Raw genomic sequence first — 26,559 nt, 5'->3', positions numbered from 1 at the left:
AAGGTAGGGTTGTATGAGAAAACCTGTGTTACTGGAAAGGCAAACCCGAAATCATAGCCTTAGCATGAGAAAAAGTCAGGAGGTATGATTAGGTTATCCAAGCGCGCTGATAACTTCTGTGCCTGAGGTCTCTGCATTAATTTAGACAAGGAGCTGAGTCTGCAGCTTTCTGCCATCTGCCAGTGCAGGACCAAGTGCAGATCCTCACCTGACAGTGCGTAAGACTGAAATTCTTTTTCCATTCCAGATATCTGCAACTAAAACAATCAAGCAGAAAGAGATCTCACTCGTTTTATGATACTCTTCTCATTTTTAAAGGCCTTTTTTTTCCAAAAAAGGAAAAAGTGATAGTGAAATGGCTTTTGCTCAGCAAGAACGAAAGTTGGTCATTCAGAGAAAGGAGCTGAAAGTTAAAGGATCAAAGGATAAAGTCTGCCTGGTGCATATTCTCTAGAAAGGAATCCTTTCCACATGACCAGGGTTGCTGAGACTTAACAGCACAGAGAGACTAGCCCGTAAGGAATCTCAGGTTGGCACCTTCGAAGGAAACAAGATCAAAAGCTAACATTAAAAATTTATAAAGCAATGAAAATGAGCTGAGCATGAGCAGTTTTCACTCAGCCCTTATTTTTACTTTCAAGGCTCCTTTCCAAAGAACAGGAAGAGCGGTGTTAAACCTGATCAGGCTTGGACAGGATCATGTGGTTACAACTAACATGTCTCCACAGCCAAGCCTCTCCATCAGCCAACTGCTCCGGCCATTCGCACCTCCTGCAACGGGCAGCTCTGTGTGCGCACGCAGGGAGGACCGGGACACGTATTTCAAGCTGCCTGAATGAAGGGCTTCACTCAGGACATGCCAGCCATTTAACTGTGGAGCATGGCTGACCTAAAAACACAGGCAGGGAAAGGCATGCCCTTCCCTGTCCGTTTCCACAGGCAAACAATCACTCTCACACCGGGATAGAACTGAACTACGGCATATCCCAAGGGCAAGGAAGCTTTAGTTATGCACGTGGCTGCTAACACTTACCTAGAGCACATGGCTTTTATTCTTGTTACTAACCAGTTGCAAACTTTATGAAAACCTGCTACAGAGAGACATCTGATTTTTAGGGATCTGTACCTACTGCAGCTCCGAAATTGCATTAGACCAGCAGAGGATGCAGTCTATGCAGAGAATACATGCTTCGCCAGCAAAAGACAGCATGGCACACCTTTGGGTCTGATGGCCAAGAAGAACATGTCAGCGTACTCCCAAGCACACTGTTAAACATGGCATTAGCCAACAAACCGCCAGAATTACGACGAGTTTCTTGCAGCTTTCTGTGGCTGGTTTTAAAAAACTGAGGCGTCAGCAAAAGGGTACATCTCATTTTGTGTGGGAATCAAAGGAAATAAAAGACATTAAAAAAAGTGATGGTCCAGAAAGACAAATCAATCACTTGGATGATCCATTTTAAGAGGAGGTACTAAAAGTAGTACTAAGCAAGCCCCAAATTAAGCCCTGCTTAGTTTCAAATCAGCTCAAGCAATAAGAACAAAAGGCTGTGCCATCATGTGCTGAGTGCCCTTAACTCTACCTGGTTTTAAAGGGGTTATAGGGGCTGATCACCTCCCAGGAGTGGTGCTAGCAGAGGAGCAGGTGCAGGCCCTCCACTGAAGCCCTGCGTTCCAGGACACAGCTATCACGCCGCAGCCCCAAGCGCACAGTGGATGAGGCCCATGGCCCACGTGACACCCTGCTTCAGAGAGCGCTTAGCACCAGCGCAACAGAAACGACCCTCCCAGTCCCTTCTACAGAAGCATTTCCCAGAAGTGATCTGAAACAACGTTCCAGTTGGAGGTAAATCAGATGCAAATCGCTCCTCACTCCCCACAGTAACGTGGCACCATGAGACAGTGGAACCGCATAAAAGATGCGATTCCCTCCAAAGGGCAGCCCTCACAAGCGGGACAGACTTTCCTCCTTGTGCCACAGTCATGATTTTACTAGTGCAGAGACATTCACATCTTACATGGTGATGGCTGGGCACAAAATCACCCTCTTCAAGAGGCTATCAACAGCTCACTGCCAACTAACCCATGGGCATCTGGTGAAATACTCCTCCCTCGAGACCCTTGAGAGACCAGGTGAGGACCCAATGAAATACACTGGCAGCGCAGGTCATTTGTGTTTGCGGTCACAGGTGGGCTCAAGCAGTAAGGTACAGGAACCGAACAAAGACATATAGCACGGGTTTGGAGCATACAAAAAGCTACATGTGAACTACATCAGATCCTCAGCAGAAACGGCTTGTTTTTTTGATATAATGACATTTACAGTGTTTAGGTCACAGCTGCGTCCAAGTATGGGCTATTACAGAAGGCCCAAGATAGTTATTTGGATCACAGGAGGCAGAAAGAGGCTAAAGGCATCCAAGCTGAGTTCAGGACGAGCATTAGGTGCCACCCTGCTCAGCACAGAGGCAAACCCTGGGCGCGTCCTCAGCAGTGGTCCCATGAGGCAGGGTCAGTCATGTAATACAGCTGCACCACCAGGGGTCACTCACCAGATAAAAACTAACTCAAATGACAAAGCTGACGGATGGCTTGAGTGAGAGACAACACAAGAGAAAGTCGTACTGCAGGCACAGAGAATGCAAAAATCAAGGGAAGTGCCTGGAGACAGGGAAACTCAGAAGAAGGACAGACTCCCTGGCCAGCACTGTGGAGAAAAGGAGCATCTTTGCCAGAGGATGGAAGACCCGGGCTGTTTTGCTCAACAGAGCAGCAGAGCTGCTCCACTCTCCCTTCCACTCTTTGGAGCCTCGACTCTGCTCTCCTGAACAGGGAACAGAAGGTCTTGAAAGAGACCGAGCACGCACTTGCAGAGGACCTAGAGTTGGATTGAAGGATGCTGGGTAAAGGACTGTGGCTTGGAGGAGCAGAAGAATTCATGTCCGTATGGAAATGACTGGGGAAAAAGTGGCACAAATCTGTAACCAGGTAACCAAACAAACTGGGATCAGGAAGGCTCTCGGGCATAGGGGCCTTTAAAAGAATAGTAATATGCAATAAATAAATTCTTCCGTGGTATCCCATGGTGGTGGCAGTTGGCCAAAGAAAAGGGTCAGTGTGATCTGATTCAGATGATGGACCTTAAGGCATGGGACCAAGTACTTCTAAAAGGGAAGCCATAAGGTTGAGTACAGGGCTCGCAGCCTAACAAAAGACCACTGGGAGAACAGTTTGCAATGAGATACATGCAGTAAAAGGGCAAACGAGAAAACAGGGGCTCCAAGAGTCAAAACCCAAGCTGCTATTCAACTGAGAGGCAACACAGAAAGGGACAAGACTAGAAACAACAGGACTCTCTTCAACGGTCCATCAGCCAGCCATGGGCTCAAGCGTACTTCTACCTTTCCTTTCTGCCACCTCTGGCAGAAAGACCCTGTATTCATTGCTAAGGTCCAGTTGTATAGGAGAGGACCCAGCACCTGCAAAAAGGATGCTTCTGCCTCCCTGGCCCACAAGCTGTTACTTACTCAAACAAGCAACGTGACTAAAGCTCATTTCACATATTTGTATTACTGCACTTCACCTACTCATACTCAATCTTTTACTAAAGTGACTACAAAGGATAGGAAATAGAGCAGGGTAGGTAAGACAGCATGTAAATGTGAGAATTTTCTGATAATATCAGGTTTCTAGAACATAAGTGTCTTCAAAAGGTCAGTTCAATCTTTACGTAAAGTGACCTCTGTAGTCTTTAAAAGGTTCCCACGTAATGACACTATAGTTAGCCAGACAGAAAGTCTTCCTTGCCATCTGTCTAAACCTTGCACTTCTCAATTTCAAACGTGTGCCTTCTCTGCTCCCACTTGCTCCCTCCCCACCAATGGCCCTGACTTAAATGGCAAGATTCCTGACAAGATTCAGAGGCTGCTTCAGCAAAGCTTGACTAAAAGGTGAGTTAGCACGGTGCCATGAAGAACGGAATGACTTTAAAAGAGGAAACTCAGTGAAAGTCAAGTCAAGAAGATACAAAGCAGGAAGAGGACATGAAAAAAAAAATCAAATTAAGTTTTCATCTGGCTTCTTCAAGATCATAGAAGCTCGGTGAGTTTGGAAGGAGTGGAATAAGTCAGTCGCCAGAAGCGGTGGATTACTAGGAAAGAAACAGATTATGTCCTATGAAGCCCAGGAGTCACACACTGATGACAGCTAAGAGATACTGCTCTGTGACAAGAAAATATAAGAAGGCTGGCAATGAATTAATGGGCAGCCATTGTTTAGAGTGAACAAGAAATACGTGTTGAGGGTATTCTCACTGAGCTTTATATAAGCTATTGCTAGACTCTTACCCACAACCCCATAAGCTGCTTTTCTTTCTCTCTTCTGTGGAAGCTGTGAGAGGTTACCAAAGCCACCGAACCTGTCCTGCTGTGATCTGAACTAATCTGGGCAACGCTCCTTGGATTCTACTCAAAGAAGAGACAAACGGGAAAAAGCACAGCTTTGGGGAACGGTGCAGGGGGAAGGAGAGGACAGCTGTGTGGAGAGGGTTGTTGGTTTTAAGTTTTAAGCCAAGCTCTGTGGAAGTACACAACCTTTGGATTTTTTGGCATTCAACTCAAGACGCCTGATTTTCAGGAAGCACTGACCACAGTTCCTTTAAAAATCACACCCCTTTTTGAAGGGCCCCAAATTGCTACCCAGAACGGACATTGCCCAAAACCACCCATATTGGCTGCAAACCTGGGCCTCATTTTCCTTATCTCCATCTCATTAATTACCAAGGCTGACAAATCGAGCAAGTTGTACTTGGCACTATTAAGTACATGCATGCAGGTAGGTTTTGGACCGCTCTCCAATATAAATAAGAGCCTTGATTTTCACAGCTGCTGAGTCTACATACTTAGGGCCTTCTGTGAGAGCCTTTGGCTCTTTTTAGAAAGGTCAGGCCATGGCCTCGGGAACAAAAGCTTGTAGCATTCTTCCTCCCAGGCCAGCTGCCCAAGGAGAAAAAGCACTGAATTTTGCAGGCACCGTGCACTGCACTGTTTGGAGGCCAGATGTCTTAAAAACGCTGATGAATTGCTTAATCCAAGTCTACCAGGGACAGTCTTTCCTCCCCTTAAATGTATGGGTAAGTTTTACAGAGAAAAGACACACGTTGGTTATTGCGGTAGTGTCAAAACCACCATCTAGTTTGCTCAGCTTCAACATGATGCCCTCCAACCAACCACTCAAGGCGGAGACAGGTGGAGAGGAGAAAACGTCCATACAATTTCTTCTAAGGAGAAAGCCAGCACTAGAGATGTCCACATCATACTTTGAGTAGATGGCTGCCATTTCGATGCCCAGCCACACTGTGCTATACTGACCAAGGCACTGCAAGGTCTCTGCTGTCCCCAGTGTCAGCGGAGGGATCCAAACCTCCTCCAAAAACCAGAGGTTAGCTGTTGCTTTACCATGTGCAGAGCACGCCCACAAGCAGCAGGAAGGCATGCCACTGAAACTTTCACTCCAGTCTCTGAAGCAAGCACCATGCCTCTTTAGAGCCGCAGCTACTGTCAACGTCACTGTCGATGACTGCGCAGAGTGGCACACGGTCCAAAGCCCGCAGAACAAATGACGAGGGTGGGCGCAGGTCAGAGACAAAAGCAAGATACCCAACCGCAACACGGCAAACTGAGATCTGGTGACCTAGACCAGCATCCCATCTCCCTGGATTTGGGAAATGCCAGGCAGCTCAAAGGGAGTCCTCATAACTGACCAACTCTGCAGCACTGTGTCATGAGACAGGAAACAGCCCTGTTGCAACAGAACCTTGATTCCAAGGTTGTGGTTATAATTAAACATATAGAGGCCACGGTGTGTTTTATACAAGGCAGATTCCAACCGGAGGCTGGGTTACTAGAAGGCCAAGCTCCTGCCAGCAGGGCACCGCAGTGGAATGCAAACATGGTACTCACAGGCCTGGAGACTCATTTACACAAAGGACTCCCGATGTCTCTCCAGCAGCATAATGCTTCCTTCAAGGAAGCGCAGAAGTTTTCTCTGTCCCTTCTGAGCCCCTTTTCATTGCCATGCAAGTTCTCAGAGCCTTGTGCAACCCGACTCAGAACATCACTGAAGTGAAAAGAAGAGGCAGACTCTCGCAAAGGCTGAGATAATGCCTGAACCAGTGTAAAGACCGCACTAATTTTCCTAAGCTATAAAAACAGCTCTAGCATCAATTTCCAGATTAAGCCCAGCTCTGCTGGTTTTGGACCCACAGAGGAGAGCAAAGGACACTCCTGTGTTCCTTCACTAAATGAAGACTCTGCTTACCATGGCGAAGCACAAATTAACCCAACTGTGGCTGGACTTCCCCAATACATTATGTGTTACCTGTTTAATTTAAAATGTCCTAGAAAAATTCAGGAAGGACAACCAACACATCTGAGGCTCAGATCTGAGTAAAGGCTATAGCCACTCTTCAATCTCCATCCTGAACTGGCACAGCCAGTATCATAGAGCCTTCAAGAAGGGGTGTTGGGCATGAGAGGAAGGCGTACACAATAGGTGGGAAAAGAGAGTCAAACAGCCCAGAGTCGGATCTAATCCTAACTTAAATGAGGCAGGAGAGAAGAGGACAAAATCGTCACATAACCAGTAGATGCACAACCACTGTACGTGCCAACCCTCTCCATAAAACTGCTCAGCTAGCAAAACCAATCCAGCAAAGTGAAAACCCTTTGAAAGAAAGGGAAAGGGGATCTGTTTCTATATGCATGCACACATCCCCCTGTTTCAAGGCACTGGTCTGCAGGATCAGGTACAGGAGTACCCCATCTTAATAAGGAAAGCCTCTTCCTCTGGAACAAGAAAACCTCAGGATCAGAAGAAAGAATACAAAGCACATCTAGTAAGCAGAAAATGATGCCTCTGCTATGAAAAGCTTTCGAAAAGGCATGGTTTGGGGTAGAACTTCTAGTGCCAATAAAAAGACTAAATCGTTTCTACTGGAGAAAACACCTGAACTACTAGATTTCTTAAATAAGCTAGACCCAAAGAAGTGAATGCAGCTCCAGCCACACCAGCCTGCACACTGATGCTGAGAAACACCTATAGAAACTGAAGTAAAAAACAAAAAGAGGGCTTAAAAACTGACCTCTGTCGGTGTCATTATTATGGGCACTCTTGAGACAACAGAAGCCCCTGAATCGGACTACTCTGCACAGCCCAAGTAAAACTGTCCGTCCCAGAAGCACCCGCTCTCTCGGGGTAGGACCAGCAGCTCAGGGATGTAACTTTCAGTAACTGAAAGTTTCCACTCGGAGAAGTCACTCCCATCCAAGGCTGAGGGGTAGACGCATGCCATGCAGCAGCCTGCTTTCCAATTAAGATGACCTTCAGCAAAATGTGTTTCACCACCAGGTCAGAAGGCTGATGATTATTTCTAAACTGATCAGAGATGAAAAAAGCCAGTCACTGTCAGGATGGTATGGGAAAACCTCCCTTCACCGCTATGTGTTTTACGTTCACAGAACGTCTCACTGAAGAAAAAAAACAAAAACAAAAACAGCCTTTCCTTTTCATTGGGCAAAGCATATCCTATATTGACCCAGCTGTTCTTAAAACATTTTCTCCATTTCTTCTGCATGCACAGCCAACTTATCACTACCTTATGAAAAGTCAGTTTATCCTCTGAACTTGGATTGTAGTTTTTCTCACAGGGCTTGGAGCAGGACTTCGACCTGGCAAAGCAATAGTGGGGGGGGGGGGGGGGGGGGGGAACATCAGCGCCTTCTCATACAACCCCAGCACATCAAAGCTAATGCTGATACCTTCCAACTGCTCTGCCAAAAAACAATAAAAAAATATCTGCAATGCCAGAACTGCCACCTGCAATGACCAGAACAGCACCCTGTGCAAAGACAGGGAAGACAGACCCATGCTGGAAAGCTATAATAGCAAACACACTCACAGATTTACTATCACCAAGCTAGCAAATGACTGCAAAGTGGTATTTTATTCATAGCAAAGAAGTTCTTAGCAAACCACTTTACAAGTGGTTTATATTCACTGACTTCATAATATTTGTACTAACGGCTTCTCTACTCCACACACAAAAACGGCTCCCAACTTTTCCACAGGGTTTTACCATATTATCAGTAGACTGCAGTGAAGTCAGAGCACAAGGACTTTGTCATTTATGTCAAACCAGGTAACAGCACATTTCAGTATCCTCTGAAGCGTGATGGAGAATTAGTTAGAGAGAATCTAAACTGAAATCTTTCATCCAGATACTTCAAATCTGAGAAGTTCCCACAGAAGAGAAGAGATTCAAATCACTCATCTTGTTTCTATTAACTGTGTGGGGCAGCGCTCAGGCCCCAACCTCTGCCTGACATTGTCAAATTGTGCCAGCGGTTGTACAACAGAGAACAAAAAGCCAGTCCCTCGGTCCTCATCATTTTGCTTTCGCGCAATCAAAGCCCGAGTCAGTCCAGCAAAGCCAAAACGCAGCTTACTCTGACCATCTCTGAATTTAATTCCAAGTGAGGTACCAAAGAAAATGAATGAAGTAGAATTTATCTGAGATTTTATGCAATTAATTTTTGCCATCATACTAATTTCAAAGGCAGTTCAAAACAGGTCTTTTGGTTATTTCTGAAAACGGAGAAGGTTTGCCTATAGCCCGTGAAGAAAAACTGAGGATGCATATAGGGAAAGAAAAAAGAAAGTCTACATCGATTACAGGTAATTTCTCCTCCTTCTGCTCGCTGTTAATAAAGGTAAAAATTTTCAGAGGAATCACTGCCCTTCCAATCCTTCTCCTCATCGATTCAACGCCCAAGTAATAACCTTAGGCTTATGGCATCACATGGCTTTTTACCAGTGAAGTGAAGTGTAGTGACACAAGGGGGTCAAGAACAGAAAGGGTGGAGGAGGAAAATGAGGGAGCAGCCAGCAAATACGGCAAAGGAAGTTACTGGAAGTTGCTTCCAAATCCCTCTTTAATGCTCTATACATAGGTTAATCCCATAATGTTAACAGGATCCATGAACAAGTTTCCACAGAATTTTTTCCTGAATTTATTCCTACAACAGCGGTATCCCAGCGATGCTCTGATACCTTAACTTTGCAAAGCAACTGAAATGCAGGACAAAATACCTTGCAGAACTGCTGGCCTTCTCCTCCTAATATACGCACCCAGAGTGTGACTCTGGCCTTCCAGTAACCGAGTTGTCAAACTTGAAATTAAGCATCCTCCACCCCATCACGAAGTCAAGGCGGCAGCGAGCCTGAGGGAAGTTACACTTTAAGAGCCAAGAATACCTTATCTCAAAGGATAAGGTGGAGCTTTACTTTTCCCCTGTTGCAAAATTGGTTATTAAGTAATCTGTTTATGTCACACATACCAGCACTCCTAACAGTGGCGTTACAGCAATATGTCATTACCTTTAAGGAAAGGAACGTGCCGTGCTCTCAGTGAATGGGAACGGTTTTCTTGTACAGGAGGTTCAAATTAAGGCCGTGCCTGTTCTCGGTTTCCCCCGAGAAAGCCTATGGTTTCTCACTTACTTTCTTTTCACACTGGACCGAGCTAGATCCCTGGTCTTGCTGAGTCACATTTCCAGGCACTTCTGTGCAACCTCAGTGAGTGCCAACAAAGTAGCTCTTCATAAGTAAAACGTATTGAAGTTATTAATTAAGCCTTTTCACCGATAAAGAAAAAAAGGAGTAGCCAGAACTTAATCATTTTCAAACGTCAATAGCTGATACCATTAATAAAATAGCAATAACATGCAGGGATCTGGAGGCACCAGACTGAGGTGCCATCTTAGAGATGCATTAAATAATCTCTTGAACTGGGTCAAAGCAACATACTTTTGCAAAAGGAATATGATTTCTATTAACATTACATTTACCTAGCAAGGACATGACCAGCAATTGCCCAAGCCGAAAACGTCTCAACACCTTATTGACCAGAAAGGCCCATTTTTTCCCCTCGTTAGAAAGCAAAGTCCTTCCCCCTCGACCACACCACCACATAATCAAATCAGTGAGCAACACGGTAATCCAGAATTGCTACGTCCTTCTCATGGACATGATGCAAGGCCACCACAGCTATATGAATAAATACACAAACAAAAGAGGGGAACAATCAAGCACATCCCTGGCAAACTCTGACTTAAGGAGCGCTCGCTGCCTTGAAATAACACCACCCCATTCCTCTCTTCTTACATTCTGGACAGTTAGTCTGCAAAGGAGGGACACCGAAGATGATGCCTTTCAAATACTGTCTGCATCTGTTCCGAATCAAACAAATAGATACACAAGGAACAAAAGCAGCCGCTTTCCAAGGAGTTTGTGCCTGACAGTGGGGTTCTTCAATTCCCTTGTACAAGCTCCTGCAGTCAGAGTCCCCCTCTCTCTCTGCCTTAACACTCACTCCACTGTCATCTCTATGCCGTCTACCAAAGGTAACGGTTCTCCTTTCCCTAACAGGGGGAAATAAAATGGGCTCATCTCTCTGCTCAGCTATTGTCCTACAAATTTTGCGAAACGTGCATCTTTAAGCAGCTTTTCTGTGACATTTGGTCAAAGCTGACTGCTGAGTTAAAAAAATATATATAAATATATATATATATATATATATATAGGGAGATGAGTGGAGAGAAGAGGCAAGAAAGGCTAACAATTTTATAACATATGCCCTGTTTCCTCATGAAAGTGGGCTGAAAATAATAATAAAAAAAAAACTGGAGGTAACAATTCCACTTGCAATTACCTTCTTCCACAGAAGATGTAATCACTGTAAGCTTTTTAGAAACACAAGTTATAACCATACCATGAAAGGTAAGCTGAAGTAACAGAGAGAGCTTCAAAGCTCACCTATTCAGGCCTCAAGATAAACGCTCTCCTCTCTCCGAAACTGCTCCACTCCTCTTATGCCTGCAAAAATCTAGCAAAAAGACTCAAAAGCATCCGCACCAACCATCAGCCGGGGATCTTCAACCTGACGTTTTAACCCTTCCATCAGATATATGCAGACTATGATTATAAATGAGATGCCAGTATGCATATTAGATACACACATATATATTAAGTGTACTTATATATAGGGCGCCTAACTCTCTGCAGATAGTTAGATGTAGCTGGGGACACTTTCTGCGTTAAGACAAACAAGATCTCTTCAAAGTGCCAAAGCCTTTAACACTTACTTGCATGCATCACGGTAATACCCCAGACACACCAGACACGCTACGAACTCGTGGCTGCACCAGTAGGGCAGAGCGGAGCGGCCGAGCAGCAAGTCAGCAACCGAGTGACAGGCGCGCCCCTCTGCATCGTGACAGTGACAGATGCTACAGCGTCAGCAGCGGCCCCGCCGCAGACGGCGGCTCCCTTTGCGATTTAGCTAGGTCATTCACAGAAGCCTGGCGGGAATCAAGGCGCTGCCCTTAGCACGAACAAGGGAATTAGCCGGTCACCCAGCTCCAAGTCTCTCGGGAGGCTCAGACAAGCAGCTACCCTTCTCAGAGCCCTGTCGCGTGCAATTAGAAATACTTCATCTTTTTTCACCTCCTCTTCTCCTTACCCCAGCAAGATGAACAACAATTGGTCTGTTAGCCCAAGTATATCAAATGAGGATATCTGCATTGAAACACGGAGATAAACACAGGACATCCAGAAATATTACATAAATTACTAAGCCCCAGTTTATTTCACAGCACCTGCAGACAGTTAAAAAGGACACTGGTGCTGCTCTGCACAAACAACAATTCTGTATCGTTCCTGGAGCGGCACATATGGGTGATACACACCACAACAGCAGGTGGCAACATTTAAGGCAATAAAATATAAGAACTATTTCCTCTCTCTTCTCTCCCACATGTTGCTGCTGTGCCAAAGCACCAATTATTCTACGAGTGAGATGTTAACACAAAAAACCTGTCACTCCAATCCCACAGACAATGGCCTAATTAAACCCTATGTGATGATTTATAGCTACTAAGCACAGTTCACTTGATACAAGAGGAGGGGGGGGAAAAAAAAAACACCACCCACAGGCTTTTCCATGGAAATGACTGGTTTGACTTGCTGAGAGTGCTCTAATCAAATTTCAATCAAATTTCTAATCAAATTTCACAGATTATTTTTTTCCCCCCATACTGCTTGATTCTTTATCACCAATGACAGTGAAAGGGCCATACCTCTGCACCTTTCAAAATATTTCAGACTTAAAGCCACAGGTGTTTGTTCATAAATTAAGAGACTAAAATGAAATTATATATCAAAGTCAAGAGGGCAAGGAAAGCATTGTGAGGGGAAATGCTGGCCTCCTTTCCCTTCTAGGTAGGGTACGCATCCTACAACCCTTTCCTCCTCCTCCTCCTCCCGTACTAGTTTATCAAGCACACTGTCAACTGATCCTCGTAAAACAAGAAAAACAGAATTTGATAAAATAATTCATTCCTATCAAGTTAAGAATTTTCCATAAACAACTCTAAGAAGCTGAACTCCCTTAAACTCCTTTTTCCTTTTGGATTTCACAATATATTTAGAGAAAAAATAAAAAGGCTTTTGAAGGAGTCTACTCTTTTCCCAAAAGACTGACCAACTCTTTGCTCCGTTAAAAAGTTCCTTTTCTCCGGGAGAGCCCTTCCTTTTACTCCTCCCAAATTAAAAAAATAACCCAGGAAAACATCTACTTGCTGCCTTATCTCCATCCCTGACATTCAGTACAAACGTTGCTGGTGTTTCGAGTTCACTTCCCCACCTGTGATGCCTGCCACTGTATTCCACCACTTCAAGGTGCAGGGGTGATATGCGAGTGTTGCTGAAACTTTCCTACATGAAAGCAAAACAAAAAGCCCCAGTATTTCACAGCTGCTACATAAAAGAGAGCGAGCATTACTTTGTGGGAGGTGGAAGTCTGCATCAGCACATATAACAACCTTCACTCTTGATTTAAAAAACAGGATTTCTTCAAATTTCACAAGTCAGTTCCACCCTGATTAACCTTACTGGCATTTCAGTCAATTTTAGGATTAATTACTAAATCAAAACAAACATGCCCTTTTTCTCTGCTCTCCGGCTGCGGCAAATTTATACACAAATACGATTTGTGACTATATCCTTTCTCCCCAGCAGTCCAAGGTCTCTTACCTTCCACTTCTTCTTCATCACATACGTGCTTAAGGAAGGAAGCCCCTCTATCCAGCACTGCCTCGTCCTCCATCCTATAGTAATAGAAAAGAAAAAAGGAATGCTCAGACTTCTCCTGGAGCGAGCTATTTGAACCAGCCCAGCTCCTGGGCAGGTTAACTTGCAAGCTGTTGTTCATGTTATTGCGGGCTCTCCCGTTCTCCTTCCAGCGCCTGCTGTTCCTTCACCGAGCTCCTTTCAAATGGCGTTTGGTATAAGCTGGCCTCACGTAGCTCGAATTCTAACCTTGAGAGGACATCAGTGGCGACAGGTGTGAGAAAGGTAATCCCAGCTAGAAGAAGCCTTTGTTTCACCCAGGTCCTTTTCCTTTTTTTTGTTCCTTTTTTCTTTTTCTCTAAACAGGAGATATATATAGCTATATATATAGATATATATATATCTACACACACACACACACACTCAGGCAAGTTTGGGACTGTCTATGCAACAGGCAATAGTCTGTGGACTTCCAGTCTTCCTTTAAAGTTCTTTTAAAAGACGTTGGCTGCAGAACCACCTATAAAGCAGGCACACATACTAAACGCAGACATGCACACACGTTTGAATGCACAGTGGGAGACTAGGCTTCAGCCAGCCCCTTAATACCAGCAAAGCACACTTGTCTGTCGAGAGGCAAGCTTTGTGTCACATGTTGGCCTTACAGAAATCTGACATATGAGGATTATCCAGAGACCAAGCTACAGTAAGTCAGGCCATCACAGCAGAGTCATTTATGTGTGTCACCCATTCATTCATTCATTCGGGGACTGATTTTAGTAATCGCGTCCTGTCCCCTCCCCTTTTCTCTCCATCTCTTATCAGCTCCTCTTTACAGAGGAGGCCTCTAATTCTGCACCTCCACCACAAAGTCCTCCTGTTGCGCTACCCGGCACTTGTACTGCCATATTTCATGCACAAAATAAGAACCCGCACACTTTCCAAGAGGCCATCTGCAAGCTCACTTTAGACAAGCGTATATAAACATGGTAAAACAGCAAAGAAAAAATGTTAAGTTATATTAAGCAACCTACTTCCGCAGGCTAAGCACACATTCGCTGATCGCTGCTGGAGACATTGTGTAAGCTTCCCATTCTTAAAACAAGGCCAGCACATCAAATACACATGTGCCTAATTCTATAGATGATGAGCAGTCATCAAGATGATGATCACAAAAAAAAAAATATATATATACACATCTTTTCTATACATTCTTAAGATGGAACAGGAGCAAGCTTAGTATAGGAAAAAAAAAAAACACCCTTCAAAACATTCTTATATCCATATGGCTTCCCCTTGTGATCCCACAAGCTGTTCTAAGCACAGCAGCAGCAAAGAGTAAATTAACAGAGATTTTCTTAAGGGCACATTAACATTCAGTAGAGTATTAAAAAAACCAACCAACCAACCCCAGAACACATGAATACCACGGATTTCCTAGGACAGCTACCTTGCAACAGCATGTCAACGTCTACTCGCACAAAAACATGCTCCACCATAAAAGAACATACCAGAGCCCCCATTTTCCAACAGCGGCAGCAAAGGAGCAGTTCTCCCCCTGTCGCTGTGTTTTCCTCCACCTCAAGCACCTTTACTGACACGCCTGTCGGCCTCATCTTGGCTCTTAGGCTGCAGCTAGGAACAGCTCAGCCCACATGAATGACTCCCAAATATTTCAAGGAGAAGGGAGAACAAAGCAAAAGAGGTCAGATCCAAAACCACTAAGTTCGCATTCGGAAATACACATTTTTCATTTGGATTATTGGATGGTAGCGGTTAATAATGAACCTCACTCAGCTCCTGCCTAAGTTTTGATCCAGTTCAGAAGCCTGAAGCAAGGCCCACTTCTCATTCACACAGGCCATTTCCTCACACATTGTACTTAACAGACACCCAGAAGCCACAAAATGTGAAGAACAAATTCCTCAAACTTGAGAAACGTTGCATTTTACAAGTGGCTGATGTCCTGCACAAAGGGACAAGATGTGCTTCCTATGGAAGGCAGCAAAACACCCAAAGCCAGCAGGCAGGCACAAAAGCCTTCCCCGAAAGCTCAAGTTCCTCGTTAAATTATTCAAGACTATTTACGCACCTTTTCTTTGGCTACAAAAGAGCACGGACACCACGGCTGCTCTCGCCCGTGCGCATTGGTTGTGTAGACACACCCCTTATTTATTTATTATTTTTTTTGAAAGCAGCACAGTAGCTACTTGCTACTTGCTATAAACACAACTGAAAACAGCTGGAACACATGGACCTGGATTTGCAGCCCAAACACAAACCGCACACGTCTCTCTCTCACTCCGCAAAGTCTGTTCTTACAGTTTCACTCATAACGTGTCCTGGCATTTGCCTCCAACAGCAGTCAGGCCCTTCTATGCGCCTGTGTGTGCATCTGTGCGTGTGCGTGTATCTGTGTGTGTGTGTGTGTATCTGTGTGTGTACACACGTGTGCATGCATGCACAACCACACCTGGACATCCTGCAGCCTCTGCTCAAACACCCTTTCCAGGGCGGTTTCTGCACACCAGCTTTGGCAGCCTCAGTCAAAGTACACTGCAACAAAAGAGCAAGTCACATGGCGGGGAAAGAGGGAGAAAGGAGCAAGGGGAGGGTGGGAAAGGAAGGAAGTGAAAAGTTCCCAGTGCCTGCACAAGTAAAACGTTGAAAATCCACCAGTTGCTGTCCTCGTAGTAAAGCACCTGGCTCAAATTACCCACTGCAGTGCTACCTTTCCTCACCTGGGTCAGTTTGTCACATTTAACGGCAGCACTTTCTGGCTGCAGAAGGTTCAAAACCTGCTGACCACCCATTGCAATGCTGATGCTTTCCCTGAAACGTGCCCAGACCAGATCCCAAGGAGCTACGGGGGGTTTAAAGGGCCAGGAATAGCGCCTGGGTCGCCTTGGCACAGTGCCCCGACTTTAATCCGCAGGAGTTTAGTGATTAGACTCTGAAGCACCACCTCCCTTGACTTGGTCTTTTCTGCCCTTCTCAGATTACTGCAGGATTTCTTCAGTCCAGAATCTGGCAAGAAACATCCTTTGTGAATTTGCACAAGGAAAATGTTTCAGCCCCTCGGATTTTTTCAAAGAAAATAAAACAGGAGTTGTCAACATTAAAAAAAAAGAAAATCTTCACATAGGCCTTCAAGGGAAAACTGATGCACAGTCCTATCAGTGAAGCACTGCAGCAAGAAAAAGCGTCTTCACCGATCTACACTGGAGAGAGAAAGTGGATACAAGAAAGAAAGGGAGGAAAGGGCTCTGGGCCCTCCGAACAGAAAAGTGCCTCAGTTTAAGGGTGGTGTTGGTTCATTAGCTCCTTTGAGTAAGGTCAAAAGGATGGGACATTAAGACACTTTATCTAGGCCCAAACTGTCATTATTGCTAATGTAAGGTTTTTTTTTTTTTTTTTTGGGGGGGGGGGAGTATATATTGGTTTCCTATTTTTGGGTTCTAGATTTGAGCAAGCCATGCACTGCAGCAGAATATACTTGGGCACAAAACCATAAGCTGCTATAATAAATGGCCTCTCTGGGTACCTAGATCAATATCAAACATTTTGAGAAATGCCACTATAGGCCAATGGGGTTTTCACAGGCGTCTCCCATAACGTACCCAATACAGCATGCTATTCAAACCTAAATTTGCAGACCACCCTCAGACAGCGTCACAAAAACATTCTGCTGGACTATCTAAAAAGTTTAATGCTAAAAGAGGTTCCCGACTTCGGGACTGAGAGAAAGTCAAAATATAGCGGGTAAAGGTGAAGGAAAATCAGTAGCACAAAGTGGAAAAGATGAAAAGACTCTTCTCCAGCTATTCCCAATGAGCAAAGTGCACCCTAAGGAATGAGCAGGTATGTTCGACACTCTGCTTAGGATAACTTTCGAGGTGAAAGCGTTTCTAAACATTCAACATCAGGAGAGCAAATCCGATTTATGTTCTATAACATAAATCAGTTTCTATAGGAAACTGCTGTGGTTCCAGACCAACTCATTTAGCTTTTTTTTTTTTTTTTAAATTAAATCTATCACAGAACTCCTCAATTCCTTCCCCCGGGCTATGCTTATCTTACACTCTCTGCTTCACTTATCACATTATAAATTCTTCCAGTAGGTCTCCTTGTTACAGCAAACAGTTGCATCACATCTTCAAAGTTGTATAATGTAGCAAGATGATACTTAACCTTAGTTTTATTGTACCCAATTGTTATTGGGATGGAGATAATAACCTAGGCCTCATTTGCATAGACGTAGCAAGGCTCAGGCTTTATTTTGAGATCATTATGTGAAAGCTACCATAGACTTGGGAAAGGAAAAAAAAAAAAGTGACTCTACGGTGTGCTTTTTCCACTAATGCTCACATTTTAAGTGTACGCAACAGAAGTCACTTATCAGTTTACAGTGCTAGAACTGCTGTCTTAAAAAAAATCTAGATGACCTGATTACATTTGCTTCTGTACCAAAACCTACATTTGGAAGCCTGTGAAAACCTCCTGTAGGTACCTGCAAATTTGCAAGGGGCAGAAAGGGTGCGTTTATTGCCAACACCTGAGCCTACAATGGTGAACACCTGAGCAAAGCCTTCCAAACAGGGACCGACAAAAAAGCCTCTTTTCTCCACAAAATACAGAGGAGCTAAGCAGATGGAGTGCTGCCACCTTTTGGCTATGCAGCCTTCTCGCAGCAGCGGAGAAGGACAGGCTCCTCTCCGCAAGCACGGCCAGGCAGCAGCCCAGGGCCCCACTGCTGCAAGCTTCATCAACAAGGTTGGTGGAAAGAAACAATTCAGGCTCTCTTGCTGACAGTAATCAACACTAGCACTTTTTACAACCTTATAATTTATGACACGAGAAAAGTAAAACTAGTGTTTGGCATAAATAAAGCAGAACAGCCGATGTGGCAACGCTAGCTGTTGCATGGAGACAACCCACTCAAGGGAATAAATGCATAACATTGCTGGAGAAATAAGAAATGAGAGTTACGACTTGCTGATAAGCTTTTATGATTCGGCCTATTTCAAACATGTTTTGCAATCAGGAAGAAACTCTAGCAATCTCTGGACTGAACAAAGGAGAAAAAAAATTAATCCACCTCTTTAACTGAAACAGGTACCATTAATACATAGGCCGTGCGAAAATCACATGTAAAGTGTAGCACTTTTGCAATAAGCCAGGGTGGAGAGCGTGCACAGAGCTCCAGGGAGGAGAGAGGATTGCGCACATCAGGTGACAGAAGAGCAGAGAGCAGAAGTGCCAATAGCAGGGCCCTGGCGGGGGTCAGGTCAGCCCTCCTTACTCAAACGGCTGCCGGAGAGCTCCCGCTCCTGCGGATCCGCTCTTACACACAGGAGTACGGAAGCTAAGTACATTCATGTGAAAGGCAAGAGAAACAAGATCTTTACGAGCACGCCGAATCAACCGCCTCCATCTGCTTCTCGGAGCCTGCTATCATTTACCTGCCAAGACCTTTTCCTCACAAAACTGCCTTCCATGAAGTAGAGTGGGAGCGCAACGGATCAACGGATGGGGATGCTGGGGGGGGGGGGGGGGGGGAGAAGAAGAGAGAGACAAAAACAAGTTGACAGCATACCAATAGCTGCTGCCTAAGCTGTTTGGCAGGTCTGAGTCCCACGAGGATTACGCCTGAATCCGCACATACAAAATTCCCCCCCATTTACCTCCAAACACAAAAGGAGGAAACTGTCCATCACAGAAGTCAATTTTCCTCTTGGAGGCTAAAACATAATTTCCAGCTGAGGAGACTCTGTATCTGCCGCTAGAATGGATAGCTGCCTTACGCTGCTTGACCTCTTGAGGATACTCCAGCACTTACTCCACATAGCACTCCTGTACCTCTGCAACTCCTCCGTGTGCTACTAGGAGCAAGCACAGCCAGAGTGACCCAAGCGTACATTTCCTCAGGCTACATTTTTGCTCCTTCTAAGCACAACTGGAGCGCCTCAAAATAAACATGGCTTGCAAGAAACTGCCACGGGTGCAATCCCAACACCAACATACCCCTCTGCACTGCTCCCCACAAGGCATAGAACGCCAACCGAGCGGGCATTCAGAGTCCTTCACTGGACTGAGAGAGGTCCTCCACCGCCTAAACCAGCCGCAACAAGCAACATCATCCAACCATCAACAATGGGAGGAGCAACGCAACTATCAACTGGATGAGGAGGCTCACGTGTGCTGGATACACAGCGCCTGGACCCAAGCAGAGCAGAGCAACACGGACGGCTTCCCTGTTGGTGCCTACTTGCTCCTCCACAGAGCCATCAAAGTCAGAAGCCAAGCGCGAGCACGTGTGTGTGCACCACAAACATAAACGGCCAGAGCCAATAAGCTAACCGAGCTGCTTCTGTCAGCAGGCTGAGTAGAGACAAAGAGGCTTTATGATTTCTCTTCTCCACACCTGGGAGGCGTTCAGATACAGTGACGATAGTGGCCAAATGAACAGGAGACTAGGAAGGAGATCTGCTTCCCTACCGATTCTCTCACAGCCCATAAGCGAACAGTTGAGTAAACAGACCTTACGTGACCAATTCCTCATTAAGAGCTAAATGCATTTTGGTTTTCCTCAAATACTCACATACAGGTTCTACAACACACAAGAATTTGCTCCTGAGTATACTCAGCACAGTTTGGTTGATGCACTTTTAGAGTAGACTGCCAAATTGATCTTGGACGCATTTTCCCCTGTCGGTTTTAAACCAGCATTTATTCACATACTTTCTCAGCAAAAGGTTGTACTCACCACAAGTGTAGGAGGAGAGCAGCCTCCCCTTTCTGCAGAAAGAACTTGCACTATAGTATTTTTTAAACACAAACCAGTATCTTTTACAATAACTCTCAACAATCAACAGGGAACTATTGCCCAAGATGACTGCTTTGCACAAGGCAATCAGGTACAGCAGATGCAGAAAGCCTGATCTCAGCTCTTCCCTCTCCAACAGATTTCTTGCCCAAGTGGAGAATGCCATTTTGTCTCTCCAGGGCACCTTCAGTGCTCTCCTGTGCAGAACGGCGAGATGAACAACAACACTTCCCAGCATCACAGATGCTACAAGACTAAAACCTATGAATGAGCGCAAGGTGCTAAAGCATCTTTGCTTTTGATAATGCAGGACACACAGGAGAAGGCTGGAACGTAGACCTCAAAGGAGCATTAGCTGCTCATTTGTTTTGGGCTGTGCTTCATGGCTTTCTGTGCGGACCCCTATTTTCTCTTTGCAACAAATTGCCAGCATGTGTTGGAGCACGATGCGTGTGGCACACTTACTGATTAATCGTGCCTGCTGTAGTGAAACGAGGAGGAAGCAAAGAGAAAGAAAGCTTTGCAAATTTATCATCTTACAACCAGCTTACCAGCAAACTCACGTTCTGGATTACTTATCTCTTCTAAGGGCCCGGGAAACACTTTGAAGGTACGCTGCTCTGCGCTAGTCTCTCTCAAGCACGACAGTGACGTCAGACTATCATTAGCTGTCACTGAAGTCCACTTGTTACAGGGGTTTCTGAGCAAAGGAGGAGCAAAACACAGGGTAAGCATGCAACAGTCGACACAAATCACTGAGGTTATGCTCTCTGTTTCCCCCTCACTCAAGTTCCCTTCAGGGAAGTCCGTCTAGGTGGGATTTATGACAAGATAGTATGGACAGGAAACAAGGCAGGGGCCCATCCTGGCATGCTTTTGTGTAGCACACAAAACCGAGCCAGATAAGCGTGCCTCCTCTTTCTCACTGGTGCAGCTTCAGAAAGCAGTACATATCTATACCCATCAGGACCCAGCCTTTGCATACAGCTACAAGACTTCTCAGATTTCACGCTACTATTGCACCTACTTTTTTTCCACCCTCCTACTCAGTACGTTCTCGAGAATAAATCTGTTTCATTTAAATGGACGCGCTCTTTGAGAACCCGTTTCTTAGCTATTGCCTCCCTATCAGTATTTTACATGATGTTTTCTGCAGGTAGCCATCTGCCCTCACACTGCTGCCCATTCATTCCATTTGAGTATTTTCCTCGTCAGCCTCTGCTGTGTTCTTGTCAGCTGGCTATTAACACCTAGAGAAAAACACAGGCCAAGGCTACGCGGTGCCTCTCATTAATAAGGCAGCATCAGACCGGATACAGATCCCCATGATAGGTTATTTGTTTGAAATGCCTCATTTCAATGGATGTCACTTAGGAAAGCATAGCCATATGTTCAGTAACACTGTGTCATGCTATTTAGATTACTGAAAGTGGTTTTAGAGTTAATGAGACATTTTTGAAAACGGGGGGGAGAGGGGCTTTTTATTGCTTTTTTAAAATCCACAATTAAGCAATTAAGCCACTTTATTGTTACATGAAATGCTTCAGCCTACAGTCAGAGCTCTTTTCAGGGACTGAGATTAAGACTGGAAAAATATACCATTAACCTCATTTTTTAGGTATTAAAAAGAGGTGACAAAGATAGGAGTGATACAGGAGATAACACTGAAATAATGTCATTACAATTATAGAACATGATTTTTAAGTCATGTCATCTCATTTGTCCAAATTTTCCCCAAATAGTTGAGTACCTAAGCTAACAAAGGAAAGTAAACAGTAGGCAAGAAGCAGGCAAGGTTTCTCAGGGTCAAGAGTAACAGTGGCTGCGCCCCATTTGCTGAAATCCTTAAGTGCATTTAAATCTATCCAAGTCCCACCATAAAATTTAAATACGAGCCTCAACTTTGGATTGAGTTGGGTTCTAAAACACCCTTACTGCCTGGGATGTCAAAAACTCTAAAGGTTTATCTCAACTCACAGATGAAGCCAGAACGCTTTCCTAAAACCAAGATAAGAATTATTGAAATTTATTTTGGCAAAATAAGTCACGATCATTTGAATTTCACTTGAAATTTCTGTCAACTGCAGCAAAACTCTCCAACGTATAATGTTAAGGACTGAACTGGATACATTCCAAAAGTGAAATAACTACTAGAAGAAAAAAATTAAGAAGAAAAGAAATTGAAGTTTCTTCTCTTTCTTTCACGAAGAATTGGGGCTTTGGAAAATGGAGATGTTTCCCCATTTAATTTACATAGCTTTAGCAAGAGAAGACTGTTCTTCTCCGCAAACAAGAAAGTATCATTATTAAAATACAGGGAAACATGACTGGGGAAAAAAATTGGCACTCAATCCTAGGATAGGTGTAGCAGCTGCAGCCATTGTTTTACTATGCTTAGATTGCTTGCTGTAAAATGACACAGGGTCTCCACAAAAACTGACCAAATCAGCTGCCTGTTTATTATCACTTCTTTTTTGTGAAAGAGACAGATTGGTAATACGAGATACACCAGCAAGCCAAAATCCACTTTTCATTCAAGCTGAATTTAAGACAGGTACCCTCTCAGTTAAAACCCTCTCTCCAACAGGACTGGGTGAACCTGCACCAAATGAGGGGCTGCTTCCTGACATTTTCCACATACATCTGTTATATTTAATGCACTCTGAGCGGGGAGAGTGTCAAGGGACACTCAAAGGAATACAAGATACACATCTACACAGGAGCTTTGTGAGATGTCCCGATCAACATGAAACAGTGATTTCTGGTGACAAACGTCATGAACGTATCCGTTTGAGGCTAACATAAAACACGTTTTTGTAGCTTAAATTTCTGCCAACTCTGAAATATAAAACGCAAAACAATTTTTTCTAGATAGAAAATAGCGTCAGTTTTTAAATCCACAAGCAGTAGTGCGTTTTTACGAAAAGTTTTTATTTCAATACAGCCCGCAGGATCTGGGGGAGTTTTTTATTTTTACAAACTATTACCTTGACAATGTCATGTCCTGTGATATTTTTGCTGCAGTTTTATGCCTTACAGGCAACTTCTTATTTGACTGTGCTCCGTATGTCCGGTTACTACCCCTGAACATTTTGTAGTCTCACATATTGACGAGAAAAGAATGAAGTTCAATTTTGGCACTGGGAAGTTTTTAAAGCCACACCAGCTCCAAGTCATTTGCTTGGAAAAAGGGGTTTCTAAAAATCTTAGGAGTAGTTCAAAGATGGGAAAGCGGCAGGAGGGAAGAAAGCATTTCAGGAGGGGACTAAAGAAAAAGTCTGACATGGAAAAGATGACTCCAAGGCACGCAGCACATGCTTGCCCTACCTGTGGAAAATGAGAGAGTGTCCAGTAGCTTATAATTCAGCGCACAACTTCAGGCTCAATAAACCCTTAGACCACACTGCTCCAGAGAGCTGATTTATGAGAGCATTTGTATGTGCTCGTCAACTGAAACAGGGCTTATTTATAAACAATCCTGTTTTATGGGGCAGTTTTTTTGGTTCAAGCCTCATGCAAGCGCTCTTTAAATAAATCAATCAATCAATCATCTGTGTCTAAGTGTACCGTGTCATAAGATTAGCTCTGATGGGCTAAGAGCTCTCTGCAACATTATAAGCATACACTTAAGCTCAGCTCAGCACATGTGGATTTAAAATGGGTGCAGACTTTAGAAGTACGTATTATACAGGTATATACCTGTATATAAATATACAGGTATAGATCTATACAATCTATACAAAATCTATACAAGGAAAGAGCAGCTGTGGGGCATCTTTGCAGCATCTGCTGACCATGACCTACATAGATTCAAAAAAGTAACATACGGATAGCACGTAGGACTTGACGTCGCGTTTTCTACCTGTCGACAAAGATACTAAAATAGGCCTATCAGTCTGGCCAGACTGCCCTTTGAAAGAAAAAGGTAATCTCAAACCGGAGTTTCTTAGTTTAAGTCCATTTCCCATCCAGCAAAAGAACAGCAAGCGTGTACAATGCGGGGTGGAGCAAGGCACTGTTAACGCAGATCTGGTTTTCTCCAGGGAAAACGATCAAGCATTTTCAGTCCCCGCTTCCCAGTGGCTCCTGCCTTCATCCTCCCGTGTGACTACTTCAGGGGAAAGTCTCTTCTCCATAGCAGTAAGCCCCAGTACATGAAATGCATGAGACAAGGTTATTCCTAAATGTTCTGCAATTACAATTTGGAGCTTTTCGCTTCCTTCAAGCTTCATACGTTCAAACACACAACTCCTAAAGCCACACATTCCCTTCCCCATCACCTCCCTGAGCACTTCCGAGGTTCTCAAACCATTATAAGCCAAGCACGCAGTACAGAACGTATGCTGGCATTACGCTCCTAGGCCAGCTTTCTGCTAGTAGAAGACAACACCCGATCCAGCATAAAACTCAACTGGCACAGGCAGGCCCTACCAGGCAGAAAGCCCGGTTGTATAAAATATTTGGGACACATCTGAAGCAGCCAAGGAGCTAATGCATGTTCAGCACTTCACACAATGCAGTCACAGCATTTCTGATCCAATGTTAGGCATCCTAAAGTGGTTAAGAGGTTTCACAATATGCTGGTTTCAGAAACGTAATCCAGCATAAAGGATATTTTTAACATGGATGATTTCAGTAATCTGCTTCAACAGTCAGCCTTGTATGTGCCACAGTCCATGTGGCACAACTAAGCAGCAGAGAATCGTGTTACATGAGTGGGAATTTCTTAAACTGTGCTTAGCACTAAAGCCCTCATGCAACTACGGACGTGCTGTTAATCTACAGATGCAGACCTGGAGAAAATGCGTGACAGAGAGCTGTAAGTATGCCAAGGGGCTTATTTGATCTCTAAATACCAGAAGCCTTGCCCCCCTCACCCCCCCCCCCAAAACCCAACAACAATCCGCACTCTGCAACCCAACTAGTCACTAGATGAAAGTCCCTGTAAGATGAATTTCGACAAGGCAGATGACAGTTATTCAAAAAGAGTGTGATCAAAGCACACAGCTGCAGAACTAAGACGAGACCAAGTCACCAAATCTGATTGACAGTAAACACACACGATCCAGATGGAGGAAAGAACTTGCTTTTTCCAAAAACATTACAGAAAACAAGCCAGTGGGGTTTCAAAGACTAAGTAAAGGGACTGTAAGCCAACCCCATCCTCACTGGAGTGACGACCGCCTGTCTGGAAGAGTTTATAGCAGCTGCTTGCCAAGGGAACCAAGACAGAATCTCTCCTGAGAAAGGACACCTGCACTGTTCTCAGCCCACGCACCTCCACACTCATTTTCTGTGGCTTTCCTAATGTAATAAGCCATCAATCGAAACTAATGCAGAGCTGATCGCCTGAAATTTGGCTGTTTGAATTTCTTGCTAAGTGTCCTTCTAGCCTCCACCAACTGCAGTGGAGAAAAACACAAGTTTATTGAAGATAAAGAGACAACGTTTCCAGAGAGAAGCGGAAAGAGGGGAGCAATGCAAAAATCAAGTTATTTTAAAGCCATCGGGGAAGGAACTGAAATGAAGAAGAATTTTCTTCACTTCCACCAATTTAAGCTCCAGTTCGAATGACAGAGGAAAAAAAGCACAGCCCATAGCATCATGAATCCACAGAGTCATTCAGTTTCTCAGCAGCGCCAAACAACTAACAAAATACCGATTATGCCAGCACCAGCCCCGGACCCTGAAGGCTGCAGCTCCTTTATGAATGACACCCACAGGAATCATTCAGCAGCAATGTAACTGCAAGTGACAAATCCTCTCTGCATCACCACAGCAGACTTACAATCCAGTTCAAGAAAAGCAGCCTATTGTCCTCTCTGGGAGTTATTATCACACTGTTGGGACAGAATCAAGTATGTTTGATCCCTGGCTATCACTAAGCAGACTTACGCCCACATACAGGGAAAACTTCCTCGACTCAAAAGTTTCACCTGATGATATCAGAGGGGCATGCACATATGGGGTTTTGCCAATATTATCAGAAAAAAAAAAATGTCGTGAAGCACTGATGCTCACCGAGATAAAGGACAGTCCAAGGATTACACCCCCCAACCTCAGGGCCGTGACTAAACCATTGCTACTAGCCTCACAAAAGAGTTTATCCACATACTTACACCCTCGACAGCACCTGCAAAGAGAGCAGCCAGAGCTATTATACAGATCTCAACAAAATTCCCTGTAGTGGACAAGAGGGAGCAAGCCACCAACGTTGAGGAGGAAAGCAGTACCTTCTGGTGCTTCTTGCCCTTTGTGCTTAGTGAATACAGTGCTGAGAGTGATGCACTGTAGTAACCTACTACCTTGACTTCCACGTGTGGTGCCAGTGAAGAACATACCAAGCCCGTGATCTTTAATCTCAGATCGGTAGGCCATCAGTCACCCCGTAATAAGAGTTCACCCCAGACTACGCAGGGGCACATGATGGCATTTTTGCCGCATTAGTCAGTGAACAACGCGATATGGGTTTTGTGCCGCCAGGACACCAACTGTAACAGGAGGGACATGGTGCAGCATAAAAGCAGAGTGGTAAAAGCAGACAATAC

General features: G+C 44.5%; 1 protein-coding gene across 13 annotated transcripts in view; it reads right to left on the bottom strand.

The window, feature by feature from the left end:
• The window catches only part of SLC4A4 (solute carrier family 4 member 4), a 251,304-nt gene that overhangs the window by 168,055 nt on the left and 56,690 nt on the right, over nucleotides 1-26,559 (bottom strand). For 4 of the 13 annotated variants that reach the window (XM_009687273.2, XM_068941257.1, XM_009687280.2 and 1 more), the window contains exons 1-2: nucleotides 14,220-14,278; nucleotides 13,150-13,223 (exon numbers count right to left, since the gene is read on the bottom strand). In XM_009687273.2, coding sequence (XP_009685568.2) covers nucleotides 13,150-13,223; nucleotides 14,220-14,263 — 118 coding nt within the window. In that variant the 5' untranslated portion in view covers nucleotides 14,264-14,278. The other 9 variants (XM_009687277.2, XM_009687276.2, XM_009687274.2 and 6 more) reach the window with 6 other exon arrangements.

Source organism: Struthio camelus, chromosome 4, assembly GCF_040807025.1.
Source record: "Struthio camelus isolate bStrCam1 chromosome 4, bStrCam1.hap1, whole genome shotgun sequence".
Classification (NCBI taxonomy): domain Eukaryota; kingdom Metazoa; phylum Chordata; class Aves; order Struthioniformes; family Struthionidae; genus Struthio; species Struthio camelus.
This window is presented reverse-complemented; position numbering and strand designations above follow the sequence as displayed.